This window comes from Pipistrellus hanaki (assembly GCF_964339955.1).
Source record: "Pipistrellus hanaki genome assembly, chromosome: 9".
NCBI lineage: Eukaryota > Metazoa > Chordata > Mammalia > Chiroptera > Vespertilionidae > Pipistrellus > Pipistrellus hanaki.
In genome coordinates this window covers 32776945-32802727 of record NC_140511.1, presented here as the reverse complement: position 1 = coordinate 32802727, position 25783 = coordinate 32776945, and the positions used below count along the sequence as shown (strand labels likewise).

Sequence of the window (25783 nt, the reverse complement as noted above, 5' to 3'; positions counted from 1 at the left end):
TGGGCCCCACCTCAGGGATTCTGACTTAAAAGCTCCCCTTTCCCCTTAGTGCTTTTAATGCACGCCTGCAACCTAGACCCATTGCTCTAGCTCGACCTCCTAATTTTACAGGTGGGGAAACTTAGGCTCAGCTACATGAGGTGACTGCGGCTCCTTTAAGTATCTCATTTCTAACTTGGCTCCAGAGTTTGGGCTATTAATCACAAACGAAGCTGGAAGAGATCACCGAGGCCTGCAATCCCACCCTATCATTGTTCCTGAGACTAAGGAGCTAAGTGACTTGCCTACCAAGTCACAGTCAGAAAGGGGGATGCAGGGGCTCGAACCCAGGTCTCCCGACTCCTGGCCCAGTGCTCTGTCCATCACACCTGGCCTGGAGGACAGAAGGGGCCAGATGAGGAGCTAAGCAGGCCCAGCTGCAGACCTCGTGCTCGCTCTGCTCCGGGAAGCCCTGCCAGCGCACAGCTGGAACCGTTTGGCAGAGGAGCCTGGGCGTAATTGGACATGGCGCAGGCTTGGCCAAAGGAATCAGCACTTTTGGGTTCTGAGGATGGGGAGGAGGCGGCTGGTCTGACAGGCTAATCTCTGCTTTCTGCCTGCCTCCCAGTTATGCTGAGTGTGTGTGTGTGTGTGTGTGTGTGTGTGTGTGTGTGTGGTGTTCCTGATGGGCTGACAGCTGTGTTGGAGTGCAGATTGGGAACTGTGCCCCATATCAGGGGTCTTCTGGCATTTGCTGAGATGAGGTTGCCTTCATTTTCCAGAACCGCTTTGGTCAAGGTGCTGGCACCCATTTGTGAGGCAGGTGGCTAGAAATGGCTTTCGTGGGCATTTAGGAAGCGTAGGCCTGTGCCCAGCAGCCCCTTTGTGGGAGAGGGGGCAGTGGTGGAGGTGGTTGAAGATAAAAGGGTTCCAATGTAAAAACAGGAAAAAATATACACGAGTCAAGGGCTCACCAGATGCAGTGAGTGGGAGCCTTATCCCACCTTTTAAAAAGGTTACGGGGAGGGAGAGAGGAGATAAGAAAAGTAATGCCCCTTTTTAAGCTTGTGAGGAACTTTTCAAGTGATAAAGCATGTTTGCACACACTTAGCTCATCTGACCTTCACAACAACTGCACAAGGTAGGCGGTCCCTGTGCTCCCGACCTGGGGAGGTGGGGAAGCCGGGCTCCAAGGCCACATGACTATTAAAGGGGGAGCTGGCCCATTCCCTCCGATTCCAGCCCCAGTGCTCTGTCCACCATGGCATACTGTGTGTGTGTATGTGTGTGTGTGTGTGTGTGTGTATGCATGCATGCTCCCATCAAACGCACAGCCAAGTCATACAAAAGAGTTTATGTGAAGGCCAGAATGCAGGTGTTGATTTCTGAAGTGTCATGGTTACCAGGACCACAAGAAGCTGGACTGTGAATGCAGTAAACACAGGGAATTGGCTCTGGGTCAGCTGCAAAGACTTAGATAAATTCGCCTTAGTTTTCATCTGGGTAAGATTGTTCGAGGATTCAGAGATAAATACATGAAGTAGGTAGCCTAGGGCATGTATGAGCATCATACATGTTCACTAAACGGTAGTTGTTGATATCCTGTGTGCGTGTTACTGGCCTGTGTGCAGAAAGCCACCTGACTGTATGTGACAGACAGCAGCCTGGCTCAGGGCCATCGGCTGCTGGCTTTGTCCAAATCCAAATATGCTTTCAGGTAGCAGCTCCACAGCGCTTCTGACTGGTGAAACCAGGTCCTGTGTCCTACCCTCACTCTCACTTTCCTCACTCTCCACAGCCTCTATGTCCTCTCAGGTACCTGCTAACGGATTTGCTAGTTAAGCACAAGTACTGATCATGTGAGCTGTGAAGCAAACAACAGAGGTTGGAGGCATTTCAGAGGACTGAATTGCCCTGTTGATTTATAGTTTAGATTATTGAGTGGGGTGACTGTGTCAGATGGCAGATCTTGGAGGTGCCGGGTTAGGCACATCACAGCTGCTAAGCACCTAGATGGGCTGGTCCTTTTCACGTGGAATCTCACAGGATCCTCACAAGCAGTCGCTTGAATGGGCGTTATTCCTATTTTACACGAGAGGAGTCTGAGGAGGTGCTAAATGAATCTCAGAAGTCACCAGGAGCCGGGATTCAAGGCCAAGCCTGCTGGGTTCAAAATCTGTGCTCTTTCCTCCACTTGCAACCCAGCCCTTGTCACCCATGAAGGTTAGGCTCCACACGGAGGCCGGAAAACGTCCCAGGTGTGTGCCTATTGCTGGGAGCCCAGAGGACAAGGAGGGTGAAGTCAGAGCTGGTCTAGAGGGAGGCGGCCTGGGGCGGGGACAGTGTTTGATCGCCCTGGACAGCAAACTGCAGTGCATTGGCTTCCTCCTCGCAAACCTTCCTGTTCAGCTGGCTTCCCACCCAGCCTCACCTCTGGCTTTCATCTCTTCCAAGTCACATGCCAGTGTTCTCAGGGGGCATTCCTTCCCACAGGCTAGCCAGGCTCCCTGGCCCATGCAGAGGGTCAGCCAGGGAAGCAGCAGGATGGGCAGGGGAGGCTCCACAGAGCCCAGGCCTTCTGCTATGTCTCCTCTGCCTGGGATACTGGGTGCCCCAGAGACACTCCGCTATCTCCCTCGTGAGAAGATGCAGAGCCTCAGGCTGGTTGGAGGTTCGATTTTAGCACAGCTGGACCTAATCAGCTGGGGGCAGAGGGGCAGTCCCTTGCACAGAGGACTCCATTGTTGCTGGGAACCTGGCAGGCCTGTTTATCATTTCAGAAACCGAGAAGGAGCTGGCTCTCTCGATCTTGGACTCAGAGCTGTCCTCCCTTCAGATGCCAATCCATAAAGCCCTTCCCAGCCAGGCCTCAGATGAAGCCCAAGGCTGGGGTGGGGCCCAAACTCTCATTTCCCTCAGGACCAAGGCAGGTGTGGAATCAACACCTGGAAAGCCGCCAAGTGGAAACCTGGAGCAACAGCTAAAAATGTCACATGTCATATGGCTTAACTGGGTAAATCGCCTGAAGAAGAGTTTGCAAAACACATAAGGGAAGTCCGTACCAAGAGTGACGAATTCAAGAGGATGGTTCCTTTTGCCTGAGCCTGCTTCAGCCCCTCCCATCCTGGGCCCAGGACCTGGCTGCAGCCTTCCCTCCCAGGAGAGGCTCTGGAAACTGCATCTAGCAATGCTCGCCTTAGACCCCTGAGCAACCAAATATTCCTGGGGCTGCAAGGACTCCCTTGCCCAAATGCCCACTCCCAACTGACTGGAGGGAGCTAACTGGAGTGGTTACCTGTCCCACTCTGGCTCAGACTGCATGGGTTTGAGTCCTAACTTTGCAGCTTATGAGCTCTGTGACTTTGGGAATTTATTTCTCTGTGACTCAGTTTTCTCATCTACAAATGGAATGATTATGGTACCTACTACTTATGGGAATTGTAGTAATTAAATGAGTTAATACATGTAAACTTTTTAGGATAGTGCCTGGCCTTTAGTAAGCAGTTATCAGTATGCTTTTTTTTGCTTTTTTTTTTCTTCTGGTTCCAGTTCAATTGTGAGTTCCATGTGGGATTGCACCCCTGTTTTTCATGCTATGTGCCCAGTTCTTGCAGCATCCCCTCTACACCCACTCAAGGCTAACCAGATCCTCTGAGCTCAAGTGGTTGGCAAGGCCCCATTTCTACCCACATGGACCCTGTTCTGCCATGTTCCTCTTCATCTCTGATCCATTGAGAACCACCAGTGGGGCCTGCACCTGAGTCTGAAACAGCTCCCCATTAATCCACACCCCCCCAAAGTGGTTAGCTAGAACCCCTGGTCAGTTCTCCTACCCAGCCCCTCTACTCTCCTATTCCACCCATCATGAGGTCCCAGAAGCCATACATTCTAGCAAGAGGGAGGTGAGCTGCTTGGATTCATTTTTCATGATCCAGATCTAACGTCACCTCTTTGGTGTGGCTTTCCCTGATTCCTAGTCCAAATTCTGGTTTCACCAATTGCCTGCCAATGGTGTTCTTAGACAAGTCTCTCTTCTCTGGTCACCTCAATACCCTCATCTGTAAAATGGAAATACTGTTACCGAGCTAAGCTTACAGGACATTGGAAGGTTCCATTATAAGCCAATGGGTGTGGAGACCTAGCTCCCCTCCCCTAACCCTGCTTTCCAGGTGCAGGAGATGGGAAGATACCCAAGTGAGCTGACTATCCCGGTGCCTACACAGCCTATAAAGCCAAGCCCTTCCCTGGAATGGCCGTTCCCTCCTTCTCTACATGTGGAATTCCTCATCAACTTTCAAGGACCAACCCAACTATTATCTCTTCTGTGAAGCATTCTTGCTGCCCAGAGGGAAAATAAATTTTCCTCTCCCTTATATTCCTGCAATTCTTTGTCCCTGTTATATATTTCCTTATAACCCTTATTATATTCAACTTATATTATTATTACCTCCCCCTTACTCTGCTAGTAAATTGCTTGAAGTCAAAAACACTATTTCATTCACTGGGGTAACTTTACAGTGTCTACAGGATGCCCAGTGGCTAGTAGTTGCTCCATAAATGTTAATTAATTCTAGTTTAGTCTGGTGTGTTCCCTGGATTGTGGAGTGGGCTCTGGAGGCAAATTCTACCTTCAAGGGACTGTTGCCTATTCAGGTTTCTGACCCATAGACTGGCTTGCCTGGGACCAACAACAGAATCTAGTGCATAGAGTCTGCAGAAGGAGGGATTCCACACAGCCTGGGATTGGGAGGTGGAAGTGGGACGGCCTCACAGTTCCATAAGGTCTCAGCCACAAGCCAGAGGAGGCAGTGATCCATGCTTAAGGGCTAAAGGACCTCTCTAGGTAACACTAAGTTTTAAAGAGCCAAGTCATGTCTGTAGTTAAATGTGTTAGTTCATTATATGTTCAATGACTCTGCTTTATTTCTACAAAGTTAGAAGTGCATATGCATAACATGACTCTACATGTATTAATTCTTCCTTCCTTCTATAATAGTTACTGAAGAAAACAGACACATACATTTATGCCAGACACCTTATTCATTATCATATCTTACTCCAAGAATGATCATTTGAGGCAGGTGGTATTATTACCTCCATTTCAGAAATGTGGAAATTAAGGCTGAGCGAGGATAAGGAACTTGCCCAAGGTCAAGGTGATAGAATGCCCAGCCAGCACACAAGGTTACTTTCCCTTCTGAGAGGCAATTACATGCCAAGCACTGGTCTCGAATACACAATGGATCTGACATGTTTCCTACCCTCCAAGAAATGAGTGTTCCAGGAAAGGAGACTGATATACAGATAATTAAAAACACAAAGTGAAAAAATAAAACTATGGACTAGAAGTATGTGTAAGAGATTGTGGGGGAGGCTGAGAAGGCAGTGATCAGCTCAGTGTGAGGGGACCAGGGCAGGCTCCACAGAGAAGCTGACTCCTGGGGTGGGCCTTGAAGGGTCACCTGAATTTTGATGGGTAGAGAACGAGGACAGGAGAGAATGCAGGAGTTTGAGGCAGAGGGGACCACATCTCAAAGGTGTGCAGGAGGAGAACGCCAGGTGTTTTTGGGCATGGAGCATATAGATCAGTGTAGCTAGAACACGGGACTTCTGACTATGAGCTGGGCTATGACAGGCATAATTTTGTCAAAGTGTTCCACTTGTTTCTTGAAGACCTAGGGCAGTGGTCGGCAAACTCATTAGTCAGCAGAGCCAAATATCAACAGAACAACGATTTAAATTTCTTGTGAGAGCCACAATTTTTAAACTTAAACTTCTTCTAACGCCACCTCTTCAAAAATAAACTTGCCCAGGCTGTGGTATTTGTGGAAGAGCCACACTCAAGGTGCCAAAGAGCCACATGTGGCTCGAGAGCCACAGTTTGCCGACCACAGGCCTAAGGGGCTGCTGATGGCCTCGGAGGAAAGAATGACTGGAACCGAGTTGCTCTGTGCAGAACGGAGGACCTGGAAGTGCTGTTTCTGAGTAGGAACTGGGAGGAAAATAGGGTCCTGCATCCTTTAGAAATGTACCATGAGCTCCCCATGTCTCTTTCCTGTTGAAAGAGGCAGATTAAACACCACGACTGCTCCAGGACTATGTATGGTGCAGTGTCACGCCCTAATAAAACTTCAGAAGCATGGCTGCTCTGAGTGGGGAGGACGTGTCAGCTTCAACAGCTGGACACCCCCATCAAGACAAGGCCTGATACGAGGTCTCTGCCGGTGGTAACAGTGGGACCAGGGAAGGATGAGTATGGGCGTCGGGGTGCCAGTGACCAGTGCGCAGTGCTCATCCCAACGCTGGCTTTAGCACTGGAGGACTGTTTTTCAAATTAACAAAAGATGTTCTAGATCCACACTTGCGTGTTCCTCACATGGCACATAATTTATAAGCAGATTTATAAATTCTCTATGAATGTGAATTACACATCTGTGCACAGTGCATTGTGTAGGAGACTAAAACTGTGTTCCATTATGTGCGATAAACCCCGGTGGCTCTTGTATCATTAGTGCTAGAATGATATATATTGGTAATTACCAGGCACCCTGCACTGAAGACTCTTTGAAAAGTCTCCCATGAAAAACAAGACACCCAAGCAATCTCTTTGGAAAATTGCCCCCAAATTCTTTGGCTCTAAAAGAAAACGTAGTGCCAATTTTTTTGTTCTTTTCCCCTAACAAAGTGACATTTTAAGTGGAATCCGAGTCAAGCCCAAAGGAAGGAATACTGGTCCTGTGAGTCAGCAAAAGAATTCACTCTTTGCTGTCCGACACTCTGTTATTCAGTGGTGTGGACTGGCAATAGCGCTGTCGGCAGTTTGGAGAGGACCAGAAAAATATGGGTAGCGGGGGAGATGTTAGGTAGATAATGAGAGAAAAAAGCTGAAATGCCTCTCAGGCCAACTTTGGACAACACATCGGGCATTTATTCTGAGGTGCAGAAGCTCTGCTATCCTCTTGCCAGATACTTTCTCAGCTCATATCTCCCCTCACGGGGTCATTTTCCTGAGCGAGGGCTTAAAATCAAATTTTGGGTTGCTGGCCTGATCAGGATGTAGCCTCCCGAGTCCCAATAAACAAGGGCAGCAGAAAGAACTGATAGCAGACACCCCCGCCCCGCGCCCTGGCACCGAGGTGGCTCACCGGGGCCTGCGGAAGGTCAGGCCGTAGTGCTGACAGGCCAGCCCCACGGTAGGCGTGTACACGATGGGCATGAATTTCTCCACGTCCGATGTCAGCACACGGTAGAAGAGCTTCTCATTCCGATCTTGGAGAGTCATGAGAATGATGTACCTTGGAAAGGGAGACAAGAAACCACCCTGTTCACATGTGGCAGCAGGGAAGTTCGCTCATACAAAGACCCAGGGCTCCCACTCAGCTACCTTCACAGGCGAATCACCCATCTCCCCAAACATGGACCTCACCATCTATGAAGCGTGAAGAGTATTATCTGTCTTATGGTGCTTGTTATTATATTTAGTGTAGGTCCTGTCCTAAGTACTTTACATTAATTCATTTAAAACTCCCAAGGACTTGTGAGGTAGGTACTACCATGGTTGCTATTTGAGAGACACAGGAGACCGAGGCACAGAGAAATGACTCACCAGGTGGCAGAGTCGGGATTTGAACCTAAGCAATCTGACTCCAGAATCTGTGCTCTCAACCACTGTGCAAGAGGCTTAGTTATGTTATTATTATGTGGACATGAATGAATGAAACGGAGCAGTAACATTCTGAGGGTGGAGTAGGGGCAAGGGCACACCGGTGCTAGGAGAACTGGCCTCTCCTATCACACCGGGCTGGTTCCTGTCACAGCAGGGTTCACAAGTGGCCAGGACCAACTGATCTCAGGAAGCATGTTCCTCCAAAATCTCTCTCTTGTCTATTCCCTGAAGCCTGAAATCACTAAGGAAGAGAGGGAAAAGAGCCTTTCATTCACATGCCTAAAAATGCAAAAGCCTCTGGGAGAAACAAAAAAACTCAGGACTTAGAATTTACAGTGAGGTTGAGTGATTGCTGATATCACAACCTTTCTGGACCACAGTTTGGGAGAGAGAGTGGGGAGGCACTTGAGATCCTAGACTGGAAGGGGGTGAGATCCTGCAGTAAGGGGATGACTTCTAGGTGTGAAGTCAGGGTCTGGGTTTGAATCCCAGCTCTGCTGTTTACTAGCTGTGTGACTTTTGGGAAGTCTTGTAATATCTTGGGGCCCCCGCCCCAAGGCAACGGTCCAGAATGAAAAATTGTGTTTTAGAAGGTATTTTGAGGAAGGGAGGGTTTATGCTTAGAATAGCCAGGGTCTCAACTCATTTATCCTATAAGAATTTCTTAGGTAGTAGCCATTTGAACACATCTCTTCCAAGTTCTGTAGTCAGTAATATCAAATTGATAACTTAATTTCAGTCATGGTGAGATTATTTACACCATGAAAATGGGCAAATAATTGAAATCAGGGCTTCCCTTACCCACCTCCTCCCCCCCACCTCAGAACCAGTTATATATACCAGCACCCCACTTCCCTTATCCAAAAGAAGCTGGGAGGCTCCTTAGCATTTCCTCAAGCACCTGCTGGAATGAGGGGCCCCTGGGAATAAGGGTGGGGGGGAGGAGGTCAGAGTAGTCAACAGAACATGTTCAGTAAGTCAGGATCAGACACATCTCCCACCCCCAGCCTGGCATGTCTTCCCAGGCATATAAATGATGTCCATCCCACTGACTTTAATTTTTTGAGTTGAATGTCTTTAGGAAAGAGGATTTCACTTTGGGATCAAATTCTTCTTTGTAAATTTAACAGAAGTTGGTTCCGATTGTTCAAAGTTAGGACATATCTCATGTTGTTAGTTGGGTTCATTGTATACTTTCTAGTTTGCTCTCCAGGGTGACATGGCTTGACCCCGTCTGAGTGGGATGAACAGAGGAAGAGAATATCTGGCCTGTGCTGGAATATGGCTTTGGAGTTCATGTGAATAATACACATAGAGGTTAGTGCTCCAGGAGTCGGGGGATTATCCACGGCTGCTTAGAAGCAATGGATGCCATGGGTTGGAGGTGGGGGGAGACAGAGGCAGATGGGTGTGATGATCTTGACAAGCTGCTGAGCTCTGCCCCTAGGGGGACAGCCACCCTCTTAATGATTCAAAATCTTGGCCATTGAGCTTTATAGATACTTAGGGGAAACCCTCCCTGCTTCCTACATTTCAGCAAGGTGACATGTTTATTTAACACGCTCTTACATAGTATGTACTGTATGCGAGGCACTGTTCTAAGCACATCATAAATAGTAATGTATTTAAGCCTCATTATAGCCTTCTGAGTTAGGAGTGACCCAGAGAGGGTAAGTAACTTCCACTGCTAAGAGGTAAAATGATGGTTTGAATTCATTCTAGCACTAGCGTCTAGCCTCTTAGCTGTGGGGTGGCAGAGAGGTCAACAGCACAGATTCTGGGCCAGCTACCTGCGGTCAAGTCCTGGCTTTTCCCTGTGACCTGTGATCACAACCTTCTTTAGTAAAGCTGACCCTGTCATTCCCATTTGCCTCTTCATGTCTATGACCCCACTGGTGAGAACCCAGAAGGGTGGCAGGATTATTCACTGCTTCTCATAAACCGCCATAGGACATACCACTTCCTTCCTGAGGTGTCCCTGTCCATTTCTACTCTTTTCTACCATGTTCCCCTTGTTCAGGAACCTGGGCCATATGCCACGTCAACACACCTGTCCCTACAGCTTTACTCTACTTGTTCTCCTTTGAAATGCCATCCGTGAACCCATTGCTGTCTGCTGAAGTCCTGTCGGTGCTTCTGGGGCTAACTCAGGTCCCACCTCTTCCCAGTGGCCCTCCTAAATTCCACTGGTTGGAATTCAGTTTCTCTTCCCAGTTCTCCCAGGGACTGCCTCCATCATAACAATCCCTGTCCCTTAGGGAGATCACCACCCCTTTGGAAGTTGGGCTGGGTTTGGAATTTCTTAGAAAGGCTCTCAGTCTTCCCTGGTTGGAGAGTATACAGAAAACACTCTTTGGACCACAGGAAACAGTGGAGCCCAGGTCTAGGCAGATGTAGGCACTGACTTGTCCAGGTCGCTCTGCTGCCGCTCATAAGATTTCATGACCCGGAGGAGCTGGATGTCCTGGCTCAGGAAGCAGGGGGGGATTAGGCCATGGATCCCAAGCTGCATCCTTTCTTCAAGTGTAAAGGCCATCCCCTGGGGAGAACAAGAGTGAAACACACACACATAAATGGATATGCAGGAAACCAAGGAACAAAACAGGTTTAGCTATAGACAGGCCAAAGTCACTGTGACTCAACTGAAAAGGCCCCGGATTCAAACCCCACCTCTGCCATTTGAGTGGCCAGGCAGTCTCTGCCAGTTGCTTTGACTCTTCTGAACTTCAGCTTCCTCCTGGAAATATGGGGAAAATACCTACATTGTCATTTTTTTGGCTTATTTTTATTAAAGTTATTTTATTTTTTAATAACGTTAAAATTTATAGAAACTTATTCTATACGATAGTATGGAGAGTTGTCATAGATCCTTCACCCGGTTTTCCCTATTATTAATAGTTTACATTGGCATGGTACATTCGTTAGAGCTAATGATCCAGTAGAGATACATTCTTCATTTAGCAATAGCACTTAAGGTAAAGAATAGTCTCTTTAAGAGATGGTGCTGGGACAACTGGATTTCCACATGCAATAAATAAATAAATAATAAAGTTGGGCCCTGCCTCACATCAAATACAAAAATTAACGTAAGATTAATCAGCAACCTAACTATAAGAACTAAAATTATAAAACTCATAGAAGAAAACATAGGGATAAATTTTCATGATCCTGAATTTGGCAATGAATTCTTAGATATGACACACACACACACACACACACACACACACACACAAAAACAGCTACAAAGGAAAAATTAGATAAACTGACTTTATCTAAAAACTTTTGTGCATAAAAGGACACTATCAATAAAGTGAAAAAACAAACCACAGAATGGGAGAAAATATTTGGAGATCATGCATTTGGTAAGGGTTTAATATCCAGAATCTATAAATAACTGCTACAACTCAACACAAGAAAAACAACCCAATTAAAAAATAGGCAAATGACTCAAAAAAGACACTTTCCAAAGAAGATACACAAATGACCAATAGCACATGAAAAAATGCTCAGCATCATTAGCCATTAGGAAAATGCAAATCAAAACTACAATGAGATACTATTTCACACCCACTGGGAAGGCTGTAATTGAAAACAAAACAAAACAAAATAGTAAATAACAAGTGTTGGTGATGATGTAGAGAAATTAAAAACCTTGTACCTTGCTGGTAGGAATGTTGTGTTGCAGCCTCTATGGAAAAATATTTTAGTGGTTCCTCAAAAAGCTATGACTCTAGCAATTCTATTCCTAGGGCTACACCCAAAGGAACTGAAAGCAAGCACTTGAACAGATGCATGGATGCCAATGTTCATAGCAGCATTATCCACAACAGCCAAAAGGTGGAATGAACTCAGGGGTCCACCAACATACAAATGGATAAACAGAACATATATATGTACAATGAAAATTTAATCAAACATTAAAAAGGAATGAAGTTCTGATATATGCTATTATATGGATGAACACTGAAAAATTAGGTTAAATGAAATGAGCCAGATATGAAAGAACAAATGTTATGTGATTCCACTTATATAAAATAACTAGAATAGGCAAATTCATAGAGACAGAAAGTAGATTAGAGATTATAATAAAGTCTGGGGGTGGAAGGATTGGTGAGCTATTGCTTAATGGCTATAGAGTTTTGTTTGTGGTGATAAAAAGTTTTGGGAATGGATAGTGGTAATGGTTGTACAACATTGTGAATTATGCCACTTAATTGTGCCCTTAACATGGTTAAAATGGAAAATATTATTATATACTAGTACACTTTACCACAACTTAAAAAATTAATAATATATTTAGTACTCAAAACCATTGAATCATATACTTTAAATGAGTGTCATGTGTAGTATGTGAATTATCTATAATACAATAATAAAAGCATAATATGATAATTAGACCAGGGATGAAGCCAGGGCTGCGAGGGAAGACTGGGTCCTGAGTGCCAGAGGAAGGCAGGCCTACTCTTGCACAAATTTTGTGTATTGGGCTCTAGTATTTCAATAAAGCTGTCTTAAAAGAATTATTTGCATGCTTTCAATACAAGTCCTGTATCAGACACATGTTGTAAAAATATGTCTCTGAGTATGTGCCTTGTCTTTTTATATTCTCCTACCAGTGTCTTTCAGAGGACAGCATTTTATGCTTTGGGAACTGGCAGGAGAGATGAGGAATGAATAGAATGTCATGGAATCTGCTTCCTGACCCAATTAAACCCTATGGGGACAGCATCTGCTGACAGAAGTGGCAGGAACCATCCTCATAAGGGTCACTGTGAGTCATGGGCACACCAGTTGCCCCACCCAAAACGAGAAAGTGCAACACATGGTGAAAAAGAGTCCTTTTCTGGGTAGCACTCAGGTGGCTCTGCTGGTGTGAGTGCTGGTCTGGTACTGCCTCTGCTTCCTCAGCTTCCTCACAGAGGCCCTGGCGACAATGGCAAACCCCTGAGTGGCCTCTGAGTGGGGACATCAACAAGGAAGGGACCACAGTCCTGGTGTGTGTCTGTGTGTGTGTGTGTGTGTGTGTGTGTGTGTGTGTGTAGGGGGCTGAGAACAATTTTTAACTAACTACTAACTGACTAAACTAACACTGTCAGTATGACCCTCATTGTATTTAAGGCTGATGACACCTTAAGCCTTAAGGCAACTCTGGTTAATGAGCTCCAAGTAATTCGAGGTTCCTCCTAGAAGTGAAGAAGGCTTTGCAGGTGATACTGAGACCTGAATTATGCTGATTGGAGTCTAGCTTCCCTCAGACTCTTGGGGAGGGAAAGCTTGAAAAGGGAGGGAGCACGAGAACTCCTCTCATTCCTTCACCAGCTGAAAACTATCTCATCTACAATGATTACAGCTCTTTTACAGGGAGTTACATAATGACAAGAAGATCAAGCACATATATTGATCAGCCCCACCGTACTGTCATTGCTATCATCAGCTCTAAGGATGGGTGTCCGATGAGTATTTAATTTTACTCTCTACTTTCCTTACAATCACACTGGGAGAGGTTTTACCACATTTTACAGATGAAAAGGCTAAGCAAGAGAGGTTAGGTGATGCTCTTGAAGTTGCAAAGCTATTGCCCATACTTTATTGTTTCTTAAACCAGGATGCTAGTTAATAATTAATAAGTATATTTGATAATTTTATATATGTGATAATTTCCCTTCCCCCCAAACCTCCCCTTCTATCCCCCCACAGATAATCTCTTTGAGGAGAGGTAAGTGGCAGAACCAGGAGTTGATCACAGGCTGCATTCCTGACCCTACCAGGAATATGTACCCTGCCAGGGCCTTGGTGAGATGACCTCAGAAATGGGAGTTGGGGGGAAGGAGGGTGGTGAGGAAGGAGTGGAAAAAAACAGAAATAGAGAAGAAAAGTGAATAAAAGTCAGGCTCTTTGGCTACTCCCAATTTCCTCTCAGTTGGGTAACTTGGGGGTCCCTAAAGCTACAAATACCAGGCTCCTCTTGTGTTTTTGTAAAATAACAATGATGCTTAATTAAGAGAATCCTGAAGAATCAGTCCTCCTCTCAGAAGGACTGCTGGAACTGTAAGAAAGATCTAGCATCTTGAGACAGGCTCGACTCTGTTTGAACGTGCGTCTCACAGAGATTTCTCAGAGAACTCTCCACACATAAAATTCCCACCTTTTCCCCCATCAAAGCCCAAAGGCAGCAGTTCGTAAATCCCTGTGCTGGCCACCAGCTTCGCCAGGGGTGCAGCAGAGGCCCCTGATCCTTTTGCAGGAAACCATCTGGCCCGGAGCCTGAGTGCTTTCACTGGGCACGTTAGGCAGGTGAGTGATCGCTGGCTTAGTAAGGACTGTGATCCTGTCTCCCTGGCCCTGGGGATCCCAGGGCAGCCCAGGAATTTGCTAATGACATCATCTTCGTTAATGACTGCTGCGGCTTTTAATAGCAGCCTGCTTCTCTCTCCAAAGCTAAGTGTTTCTCTTGGCTGACTGCCACCAACTTCTTTTGTATCTGAGGAAAAAGTATGACCATTTAGCCACTGGTAATTTCAGGAATTTTTAAAGAAAGTACCCCTAGAAGCTTCTTTTCATCATGAAACTAATGTGAATGCTACTTCAGATTTACGTGTTTGTAGAGCAGCCATGCAGGCATTTTAGTTGTTCCCCGGTCTCTGAAAGAGCACAGGCCTGGGAAGATTCATTAGGGTGTAGGGGGAAAGTATTAGAACTTGCATTTCTCTATAAAAGAAAAAAAAAAAAACTTTGCTAACTGATACTCAGGCTCTTGGTCTGTATGTCAAAAGTTACAATTCCCTTAACTATACAAGGAGTTCTAAATCTTAAAACATGGAGGAATTGACAGTGGGGCCCTTATTTTTTCTTATCACATTGAGAAATTACAGTTTCTGTGCACCTGATTAGATATAGTTATGGATTATTTTATCTGGTTTATCTATTTATTTAAATTTTATTTGTATTGTTGACATTATTACAGATATCCCTATTCCCCTCCCCCATTTGCCCATCACCACCCAGCCTCCACCACTCCTCCTCTCTGGCCTTCACCACACTGTGGTCTATGTCTATGGGTTCAGCATATATGTTTGTTTGTTTTACTTTTTTAATTTATTTTTTATTTATGTATAGTTGGTATATAATTTTGTATTGGTTGCATTAGTTTCAGTGTACAATACAGTGATTTGACCTTTTTATATCTTATAATGTGATCGCCCCTCTAATTCTAGGAATGAACTTTCACTGTGTAAACATATCACAATATTATTGACTATATTCCCCTTCCCCTTTTCACCCATCCCACACTCTCCCTTCTGATAACCTTCTTTTCAATCCGAGAAAACAGAAATATTAATTAAAAAAGATATATGCATCCCTATGTCCATCGCAGCATTATTTACAAAAGCCAAGATATGAAAGCAACCTGGGTATCCATTGAAAGATGAATGGATAAAGAAGATGCAGTACATGTACACAATGAAATATTATGCAGCAATAAAAAAGAATGATATCTTGCTGTTTGCAATAACCTGGATGGACCTGGAGGGTATTATGCTAAGTGAAATAATCAGGCAGAGAAAGACACTATGATTTCAAATATACGTGGAATCTAAAAACAAACAAAATAAAAACAGACCCATACGTTATCTATTTTTAACAAGATCTCAAAATAGGGCAAGTGGCTTTTGAAAAATAGCTAATTCTCTTAGTTATATTTCAACCTCATACCCTAGTGGTATTCAGAGCATACCAGTTGGGACCTATTTTTATTGTTACAGAACCATTGCTCTGGCCACTCCCCCAGCCAAATGTTCCTCTCCACCCGCTCTGGATTCTCCTGGGAACCTTTAGACCTCACAGAGGCGAAGTGGGTGGCTTTAAGAGCCTCCTCTAGCATCAAGGCCCAGGACTGTTTCAATTGTTTTAATGCTGTACCAGTATTAATCTTTTAGCTGTCACCCCTGACTTTCCCTATTACACCACCTTTCCTGAGTGATGATTTTTGGCCCAGTCACTGAACTCTACTGGTGTGCTGAGCATTGCCCAAGTTCTCAGGACAAATCTTATGACATTAGAGAGAAGATATTTGAATAGACCCTACCATCAAGTGACAGGGCTCAGAGGCAGGAAGGCCACCAGGCTAAGCCCCTGCCCCAGCCTCCTGCTGTTCAGAAACCCAGGCTTCTTAGCACCCTGTTTCTCATGACTGAGCTTTGCTGAGGGGAGGTTTCCCTATTCTGCTTGGTGATCTGCCTGGTGCCTCTGGATCCAGAGCCTGCTGTACCCGTGACAATATCTTATTATTTATTCGCAAGCATTTATGAGTTCCTACTGTGTGCCAGGACTACCAAGTCAGGCACTGGAGAGTCCCTAAAAGGAATAGATGCTGGTCACTGCTCTCATGAGTCTACTGGACAAGACACATGGATTAACATACAAAGGTGATCATGGCCTCTGCCTTGGGAAAGCCACTTATCCAATCTATAAAATGGAGTGTCGCCCATTTCACATGTTATGGCACAGGTCCTGGCACATAGGAAGTACTTCGTGAAAATCAGCTGTTTTCCTTATTACTAATTTCTCCTTAGGGCAAGGTGGCACAAGAGAGCTCATTAGCAGTTGTTGGCGGTAAGCCCTGAAGGATGGTCAGGAGCTAGTCTGGCAGAGGGGGTGGGAGAAATAGGGTGAAGTGATGTCACCACATCCAGCATAACTGCTTGTGCATGGCTGTGCAAGGCTCCTGCCTCTGCAGCCCCGGCATTCTCCCCACACCCCACCAGGCACACGCTGGCTACTAGGCTTTGACTAACAACAATACCCCTGCTCACCATGCTCTTACCACTTCCCTCCACCATCTTCCAGTTCACAGGCAAGGACTCTCCCCCAAGACACCCCATTTCACACAGGCCCCCCTTTTCTTGGTGTCATAAAGTTTAGCACATGAAATGTGTTTTCTGTTTGATTTTTTGAGTGTTAATTAGTAGGTAGTGGAGTTGGGGTAGTTGGGAGTAGACACTCTGAAGCGGCTAACACAGGGTTGTAGCACAATAATCCTAACATCATCAATGATAACAGCAATAGTACCTTTTATTGATCACCCACTGGGCTGGGCCAGGCACTGAGGCAGGCACTTTCTATCTTTAATTCTTACAGCAACCCCGGATTAACCATCCTATGGTTATTGTCCCTATTTTATGGGCTAGGAAACTGAGGCCAGAGGGTTAAGACACATGCCCAAGGTCACAGCAAGTTGATGGAAGAACCAATAGAACCCAGCTCCACATGCTTCCAAAATTCGCCCTTTTTCCTCTGAGCTAAACAATCGTTCCTGAGAGTTAACCAGACTGAGTTGGCTTTTATTTGCATAGAGAAAAAATTATTCTGCTTCCCCATATACAGCCAGTTACCTTCATGGGTCAGCCTCTGAGTGCCATGGCAGGCAGCCCATCTGCAAAGAGGTGTGAGGTGTGCTTTTACCTCTGCAGTCATGTACATCAAGCATGTCGATGGCACACATGTAGCCACGTTCCCTCTGACTAGCATCCTTACTGGGAGGATTAACAGGCACATGTGTAAGGAAAGGTTTTCAGTTCCTCCATCATTACGTCATGCTCTGAGCTGACTGCTCATGCTGTAAGCAGCTTCCTCCATCAATCAGCTGCGACAACAGAGAGTAGCCATGGCTGGGACTGAGCTGTGCACAATCAGCTCTGAAACTGCACCACTAGAGCTGATTAGCTGCTGGGGGACCGGCAGGCATTTCCTGCCCATTTGCACTGTACTTCACGACTCTGGGATTTTTATGAGTTAGGATGATGTGGGCTCCGGCAGGAGACAGGAAGTGGGATTATTGTGGCTGCTGTTCTCTCGCTGAACCCCAGGTTTATGAGGGCCACTAAGCACACTCCTGGGATGGATATATGGGGCCTAACACACAAGTCTTGGCAGACATAGATCTGCGAACAGCCTTCCTTCCAGACATACCTCTGTGATCAGGTACAGAATTACAGATCCAGAAACACATCGTAAATTCCCAAAAGCGGAGTGGATGACACACTGCTCATTACTGTCCAGAACCAACCCTAAACCAGATTTGGGCTGTGGGCTGCAATGTATGGAGGCTGCCTCTGATCTTTCCATCTATGGTGTACATATTGTAGAAGCTCTCGAACCAGCATGAGATACAGTTCAATTTCTCCTCCAGGGGAAAATGGCCAGGACGGGTGGTGCTGCACTCACACAGCCAATACAGGGCAGTGGGAGGGAAACTGGAAGACAATGTCCTACATTAGCTCCTCCACTGTCCATCTGTGTGGTTCAGGGGAAGTTCCTTCATCTCTCTGAGGCTACTGCTTTCACCTGATGGTTGTTAATCAAATGAAAACATGGATATTGCTGTTTCATATTCCTCAGGATCAGGACTATAAGAAATTTAGCAGCCGAAACCAGTTTGGCTCAGTGGATAGACCATAGGCCTACGAACTGAAGGGTCCTGGGTTTGATTCCTGTCAAGGGCATGTACCTTGGTTGGGGGCACATCCCCAGTGGGAGGTGTGCAGGAGGCAGCTGATCGATGTTTCTCTCTCATTGATGTTTCTAACTTTCTATCCCTCTCCCTTCCTCTCTGTAAAAAAATCCATAAAATATATTTAAAAAAAAAATTTAGCAACTGCACTTTTTGTCTCTTGTCCCTTCAAGACAATAGGCTCCTTGAGGGCAATGGCTGTCTAATTGAGCTGTGCACCTCTTTTCCTTAGCACATCTTATTTCTAAAACAGTCTCACATGGTTCATGTCATCTGACCTTGGACAGGGCTGGTGTCATTATCCCTGTTTATAGGAGCGGAAATTGGGGCTCAGATGAGTCAATGACATATGGGGGCATGTGGCTAGTACACGCTACTCAAAAGCATGTGAAAAAAATGACTATTCCAATTGTTCTGCCATTTTATGAACAGTTGTTGGGTCAGGACCAATATGGAAGAGAAATGAAACCATCTTCTGAATTACTTGGCAACTCTAGGATTTGGTCCTAAATGAACCAAGGGAACAGAGGTGGATAGTTGGAAGGCTTGCGAATCATTTTCTTGGCAAAATTCCCTGTGGCGTTTGAATGCTTCATGACCATCTCTTCCCAAGAGACTATTATTTAAAAAATAAATAATATTGTTCTTGGCACTGAGAAGCCACTCTAACTCAGCTGAACCTCAACAGGGTAAAGGCAAGAGGAAGGTGCTGGGCAGGGGAGCTGCCGAGGACAAGAAAGCACCTCTTCCTTCCTCCAGCAACACAAGCTCTTCGATGGGCTCAGTCTGGGAGGGTGGGGGCAAAGAGTGAACTATGACCGGTAGGAATTTGGGAGGGTCTCTGAACAAGAGTTGTACATGCATGCCTGGTGCATGCGAATGAGTGGGTGGGGTGCCAGAATTGGATGTGAGACCAACAAAGGACAAGTTCATTCGACAGGACAACAGTCCAGTAGATCCCTGTTAATATGTTCCAGCCCTGATGTTAACCAAATCCTTCTGCTCCTGGGTCCGCCACCTGATCACGTAAGGTCATTTTGACCTGAAGACAGAATGACTGATGTGGCGCCTGGGAGAAAAGAGTAACCAATCTCCTCCTCTATCATGACATCAGGAGGCAGATGGTCTAGGCTCAGAGTCATTTTGGACTGATTTCATAACAACTATTTATAATATATTCGACTGCTTTTTTTTTTTTTAAGGTTTTACAAAGCAGATTTATTTATTTGTTTAAAATTGATTTTGAGAGAAAATAAGGGAGAGGGAGAGAGAGAAACATTAATATGAAAATAATATATTGATCAGCTGCCTCCTATATCCCCTACCAGGCTAAATCCTGCAACCTGGACATGTGCCCTGACCAGGAATTGAACTGGCAACCTTTTTGTGCATGGGATGATGCCCAACCAACCGAGCCACACCAGCCAGGGGTAGAAGGCAGTTTTATTACCTTTGTTGTATTTGACAGTTACCTCAAAACAAAAAGGATAACCTTATGATAGTGGTTCCTAAATTTTGCTAGCTATTAGAACCACTTAGGGAGTTCACAAATCAATGCCTAGGTTATACCCCATACCCCGTACCCATTAGGTCAGAATTCTGGGAATGGAAGCCTGGATGAGCAGTTTATTTAAAGGGCTACAAGTGATTGCAAAATATAGCAAATTGATACAAGAATCACTGCACTATCAAGTAGGCTGTGGAAGTGTCATGCCCATTTTGTAGATAGTAATGCTGAAGCCGAGAGAGTGTAATAATTCATCTAAAATCAAAGCCTTAGTAAGTTGCAGAAATGGGACTTGTACCTGGAATTCTGTTTCAAATTGTTGATTCATTAATTTACTTACATAATCACTCACTTAATAATATTGAGGACCAGCCATATATCTGCTACTAAGTTTGCAGTGAGAGACCAAATATACATGGCCCCTGCCTCCATGGAGTTTTAATCCAGTGATCTTTTCATTCAAACCAGCGTTTTTTCCACTCCTTTACATTTTTGGAATTAATTTGGACTTCTGTAGGCTAGTTTAGTGCCTGGCAAGCTGGGGTGCCCAGCAAAATAACACCAATGACATTTTTGCTGGAGTTCAGGTATACGATTCAGGTTTGCCCATGAGAGGCCATGGACGAGGGAGATCTAGATTCAAATTGTGGCTCTGCCCTCATCAGCTGTGTGGTATTGGACAACTTCCTTAACTTCTCTCATCTTCGATTTCCTCATCTATGGAATAAAGACAGTAATACCCATTTCAAAAGGTTGCCGTGAGAACTGAAACCTGCTGCATGGTGTGCCCAGATAGTGGCTGGCACATCTAAGGCACTTAGTGAACACAGCTGGGACCAGGTCCAACTCTCAGTTGGGACACCATTTACTTGAAACTTAAGGGTAAATGTTCAATAAATTTAAACCAGTAATGAGGACCTAATGCAAATCTAAAACTAATGAGGGAAACTCACAGGGGACTAGACTGAATATTAAAAGTTCAAGTACTAGGAATGTTTTTTTGAACTATATTTGCATTTTAAAATTAGAATTATATTAAAAGAAAGGGAAAGGAAATGTGGAGAAGCTCAAACCATGTGAGCTTTTCTCTTTACTAGTGCTTCGTTTACTTTGCTTATTTCTTTATTTCCTCCTGAGATAGAATCTAATTCTGGCATTTAATGAATTTGGGAATCTTCTAAACATTTTCTCATTTCATAAACATGATGAGCTCTGAGGTCTATAAGTGTTGGAACTACATGTTCTTAATCAAATAGCTTTCTTCTGTTGACAGTTTTCTGAAGGGTCACTGGAATTCCTGCACACGTGGCTATTCTAGAATGATCCTGTCTACCTTGAGAAAGTGATGTTGACATTCACAGAGACCTGCAGGGTGACCTCTCCTCCAAATGTCTCAGAATAAACAACTCTACGCCAAAGCATGTATTTAGTGACATTTAGCTACCAAGCTCTTCTACAATTAATATTGATTAACTATATCGGTGATTGATTGATTGGGTCATTATTGAATAGTCTGAAAACTTTTTCTTTTACAGATGAACAGTCAATTTGTAGGTTAGTCTATATTTTATAACTTACATTAAATTAATAAAGATATGCGTACTATTTCTTTAGTGTCTACTAAGAAACTGGCTTGTGGTAGGTGCTGAAAGAACTAACAGTATTTTTAACTTTATCGTTCCACAATATCCCTCTGAAGTCAAATATTGGCCCAAGATTACACAGTTACTAAGTTGTAGAGCTAGAATATGAACCCAGATCTGCGTGCCGCTGAAGCCGATACTCATCATAATCACTATTTTGCACGCACTGTTTTGCATTGCTTTCTTGGTTGTGATTTTGAACATCCTCCAACGTCTTCTTCAGCCACATCAAAGACAAGATATGATCAGTCTACCGAAGGGAGTGTTTTCTGGCTGGCCTTATCCCACTTACCCAGCCTTTTACCTTCTCTAGAAGGAATGTTAGAGAAGCAGCATCCAGTGTTCTCTCCCCAAAGCTGGGGAAATGGCAGGGGCTGGGAGCAGAGATGAAATCCTCTGTCCAGGAGAATAAAACACAGCAGTGTGCATCAAACCCAATTAAACCCTGGCAGTGAAATCAATTTCATAGGGAGCAACCAACATTTAAAAACACGAAATAGACTTGAGTAGAGAATGGCAGGCTACCACACATTCTTAAGGGTAAGTATTGTTTTGTTCAACTGTTGCTAAATTGCCTGTGTGAGTGTGTGCGCACACGTGAAATGTGCACCTATGTGTAGTGTCTTGGGATGTAAGGTGTACTTTTATCTGCAGGTTGTGGTTCAAATATTGTGAGAAACACTGTAGCATAGGGTAATGATTGAGTGATGGGGCAGACTGCCGGTGTGAATCCCAGCTCTAACTTGGGACACATTACTTAATTTTTCAAGTTTCAGGTTCTTCCTCCGTAAAACTGGATGATAATAGTACCTACTCATGTGTGTTATTGTAACAGGGTGTCTGACTCTTGGTAAGGACTCACTAACTAAATTCAGCTGCTGTTATATTAACTAAGGTAGTTTGGGTGATAAATTGGTGGCAAGCAAGAGCAATGCTTTGCATGATGTCCCCAGAATAATTTTAATTCCAGATGCATATATCTATCTGCTCCCCGGGCACCCCCATCTGCTTGTTTCATAGGCCTGTGAAACCACCACATGCCCCAAACCAAACTCATCTCCCGTGCCAAACCACCCTCCCTGGGCTAATGGTACCACCCATTAGCCCGGGAAGAACTTAAGAGGCTCCTGGATACCTTACAACTCAACCCATACATGCAGTCATTGCTGTGATTTTCCAACTCTTAAATAATTCTAGTTTCTTCCTCTGTTATCCATATTCCTTATTCTCATTGTTCTGTTCTCATCAATACCAACATCCTCCCTGGTCTGCGAATACACTAATGGTTCAACAACAGCTGGACTCTCGTCTTAACCCCTCCCTCCCCACACTCTCATTGTCCTGCCCCTGCAACACACCTTTTAAAACATCTGCCAGATTGACATTTTCCAAAAACCAAATTTTGCCATTTCACTTCCTAACGTGTAACACCTTTCTCAGAGCTTCCAAGGCTTTTCATAAGCTGTACATCATTTTTGGCTTCATCTCCTGCCAAGATCCCTGGGTAGCCTTCAACACAGCAAATGCCTTTACCATCCCCAGAGGAAGCAGATGTGCTCGTGCCTCTGAGTGTGCAGGTGCCTCTGAGTGTGCAGGTGCTGGTGCCTCTGCTGAGAACGCCTTTCTATGCCTGTCTGCCAGTCACTCCAGTGCACTGAAGGGGGAAAGGTCACTGACTTAAACTTACATGTAAGTACCCCGATTCTCAAAATCCAGGGTACACCAGGAGCACCAGGGTTGCTGGTTTAAAATTCCAGGCCTAGACCTCTACCTGTGAATGCTGCAGCAGCAGAGCCAGCTCTTCCTGGCTGCACTCCTGGTGATGGGGAGGAACCGCACCACCGGGGAGAAGGAAGTGTTGCCCAAACTCTAATCCAAGATACACACGTTTAGGAATAAAGATCAGTATCTTGTCTTTGGGAAATGTCTCAATAGAAATTCAATTAGCAGAATTTCCTAAGGAGGGTGGGTGATTTATTAGTAAAGATATATCTCGTTAAATGAGCAGCAATGACAGGAAGGGGAAATACTGCTATTTAATATTATTTAATTTAATGGATTTAATATAATTATCTATTCATGTTATTGCCTTAAAATAGGAAGACTGCACAGCACAATGGTAGCACCAAGCAGCATACACTGTGGTAGTGAGGTCTCTGTCCCTTGTGGAAACCCTGGATGAGTGTCCCTGCGCTGGGTAAGTGTGTAACAGATCAGCTGTTCCCACCAAGACTGAAACAAAGGGATTCTTCTGTTATTTTCCATAGTAAGGGGGAAGGAGGGTAGGACAGAAGCTTCAAGTTAAGTAGCTGGGCTTTAGGAGCAGTTAAACTTTGGTTAGAAATCCAGACCAGAGACTTGAACAAATCTCTGATGGATTTTTATGGAGGTTAATGCAAACCAGATAGCCCAAGGCTTGAAGATTAGGATTATGGAATGCTTTTCTCTGTTGAGCTGACAACCATCTGGCCCACCTTACTTTCTCAACCTAGTCATTCATTCATTCACTCATTCAACTAGCAGTATGGTGTAACATGCACAATTAATTCCAGGTGCATGTGAAAGAGACCTGAAAAAGCCTGTCTATATCCTCATAGGGGCAATGAACATATCGATAGATGCTACAAGATGAAGTTATTTGTCATGTAAGCAACATTACAAAACAAGGTAATGCCATTCATTTGACAAAATTTTGTTGAGTTGTTACCTTTAATGTGTAAGGTAATGAGAGTACAGCTGTGGAAAAAGAAAGTTCACATTCCAGTAGGAAAGACAATTATTAAATAATTACCCAAGTAATTACTTCATGATAAGAAGGCTCCACAGAGGATGCTATGAGAGCATGGAAGGAACTGGGAGCCCTGATGTGGTTTCCTTTGGGGAGAAGGTGATTAGGAGAGCCTTCCTTAAGGAAGCAACATTCCAGATGAGATAGGAAAGATAAACAGACTTAATTAGGCCCAGCGCCAGGGTGGAGTTGAGCAGAGAAACATTGCTAAGGGGAAGGAGCCAGGCAAGCCCAAGACTGGGAAGCAGTGTGGGTGACTTTGCTAAGGACTCCGGTTTCAGCCTCAGAGCAATGGGAACTCACTGAAAGGCTTTAAATGGTAGGGACATAATTCACTTTGTGTGTGGTTTTGTTTGTTTTTTTGTTGGTTGGTTTTTGGCTTCAAAAGATCATTTTGACCATAGTGAGAGGAGTTTTTGGAGGGCAGTAAGAACATGCTGATACATTAGGAGTTTCCTGCAATATGTACCTCACTTTCCAGGTAAAAGTACTGGCAGCTTGGTCTAGGACGGTGGAGTGAAGGTGGAGATAAGTAGAAGAATAAGAGATATATGGAAGAGATAAGCACAGGACCTGGTGACGTATGAGACTGGGGGTTCATTGAGAGAGAGCAGTCAAGGGTCACCGTCCATCATAACTGGATGGATGACTGTGGTGGCATCACTGAGATGGAACACTACACGATGGGGCCAGAACTTTGTGGCAAGGGGTTGGAATGAGAGAACTGCATCTCAAGTTGTACTTTATTCACATTGAGTTTGATGGCCTTGGAGGCATCCACCTGGAGATGCCAGAAGGCAGTTGGATATCTGTAAGTCTGCATCTTCATGAGAGGGCTAGAGAATGAATTTGAAAGATGTTAGCAAGTACGAGGTAACTAGATCTTTATGGGGAGAGTTTAGAGTGAAGAGAGAGTCTAGGTCTGAGCTCTGAGACACTCCAGCATTTAGGGGCTAAAATGAAGGAGGATAAGCCGGTGGAGGAGATGAAAAGGGACAGTTGAGAAATGGAAGGAGAACCAGAAAATGGGTTGTCACAAGATGGCCAAGGATTATAATGTTTCAGGAAGGAAGAAGTGGTCACCACTGCTGAATTTCCCTGAAAGGTCAAGTAACACTAGGACTGAAAACTGTTCATTGGGTTCAGCAAAGTGGAGGGTCCCTGTCAGCCGGTGGATGTCTGCCTCAGTGAGACCAGAGTGGTCTGAAGAGAGAGCAAGAGGTTAGAAAATAACAGCAGCAAATACACATAACCCTTCCGAGAAGTGTGGCTACAAAAGGGGAGTGGTTTAAGGTGGACAGACTTGAGCATGTTTAAAGGCTGATAGAACGATGCCTCAAGGAGGGAGAGAATGGGACCCAGAGCTCAGGCGGAGGGGCTGGTGATAGACAGCAGAGGCCATCTCTGCTGCTATAACAAGAGGGAAGGAGCAATGGACATGTGGAGGTGCTGTGTGTACAAGCTCGACGGGGAAATTATCTGCTGGGAGTGAGGGCCAGAGATGTCAGAGAACTTTGAAAGGGAATTATGGGGAATGTGAGAGCAAGGTGATGGGAGAAACATGTGAGGTTTCTGGGCACTGACAGGAGGTCCAATTGAGGTTGGTGATCATAAATGTGCAGTTGTACACCTTTTCCGGTCACATATTATCCTCCAACATGGCCTGGCTGCCTGGGTTTATTCAGGGTTG

The 25783-nt window shown here is 44.9% G+C and overlaps 1 protein-coding gene across 7 annotated transcripts in view; it reads right to left on the bottom strand.

Moving 5' to 3' along the window:
• ME3 (malic enzyme 3) overlaps positions 1-25783 on the bottom strand; it is a 167019-nt gene that overhangs the window by 80548 nt on the left and 60688 nt on the right. For all 7 annotated transcript variants that reach the window (XM_084895217.1, XM_084895218.1, XM_084895220.1 and 4 more), the window contains exons 3-4: positions 10051-10184; positions 7125-7274 (exon numbers count right to left, since the gene is read on the bottom strand). In XM_084895217.1, the coding sequence (XP_084751343.1) occupies positions 7125-7274; positions 10051-10184 (284 nt within the window). The remainder of the gene's footprint in view (positions 1-7124; positions 7275-10050; positions 10185-25783) is intronic.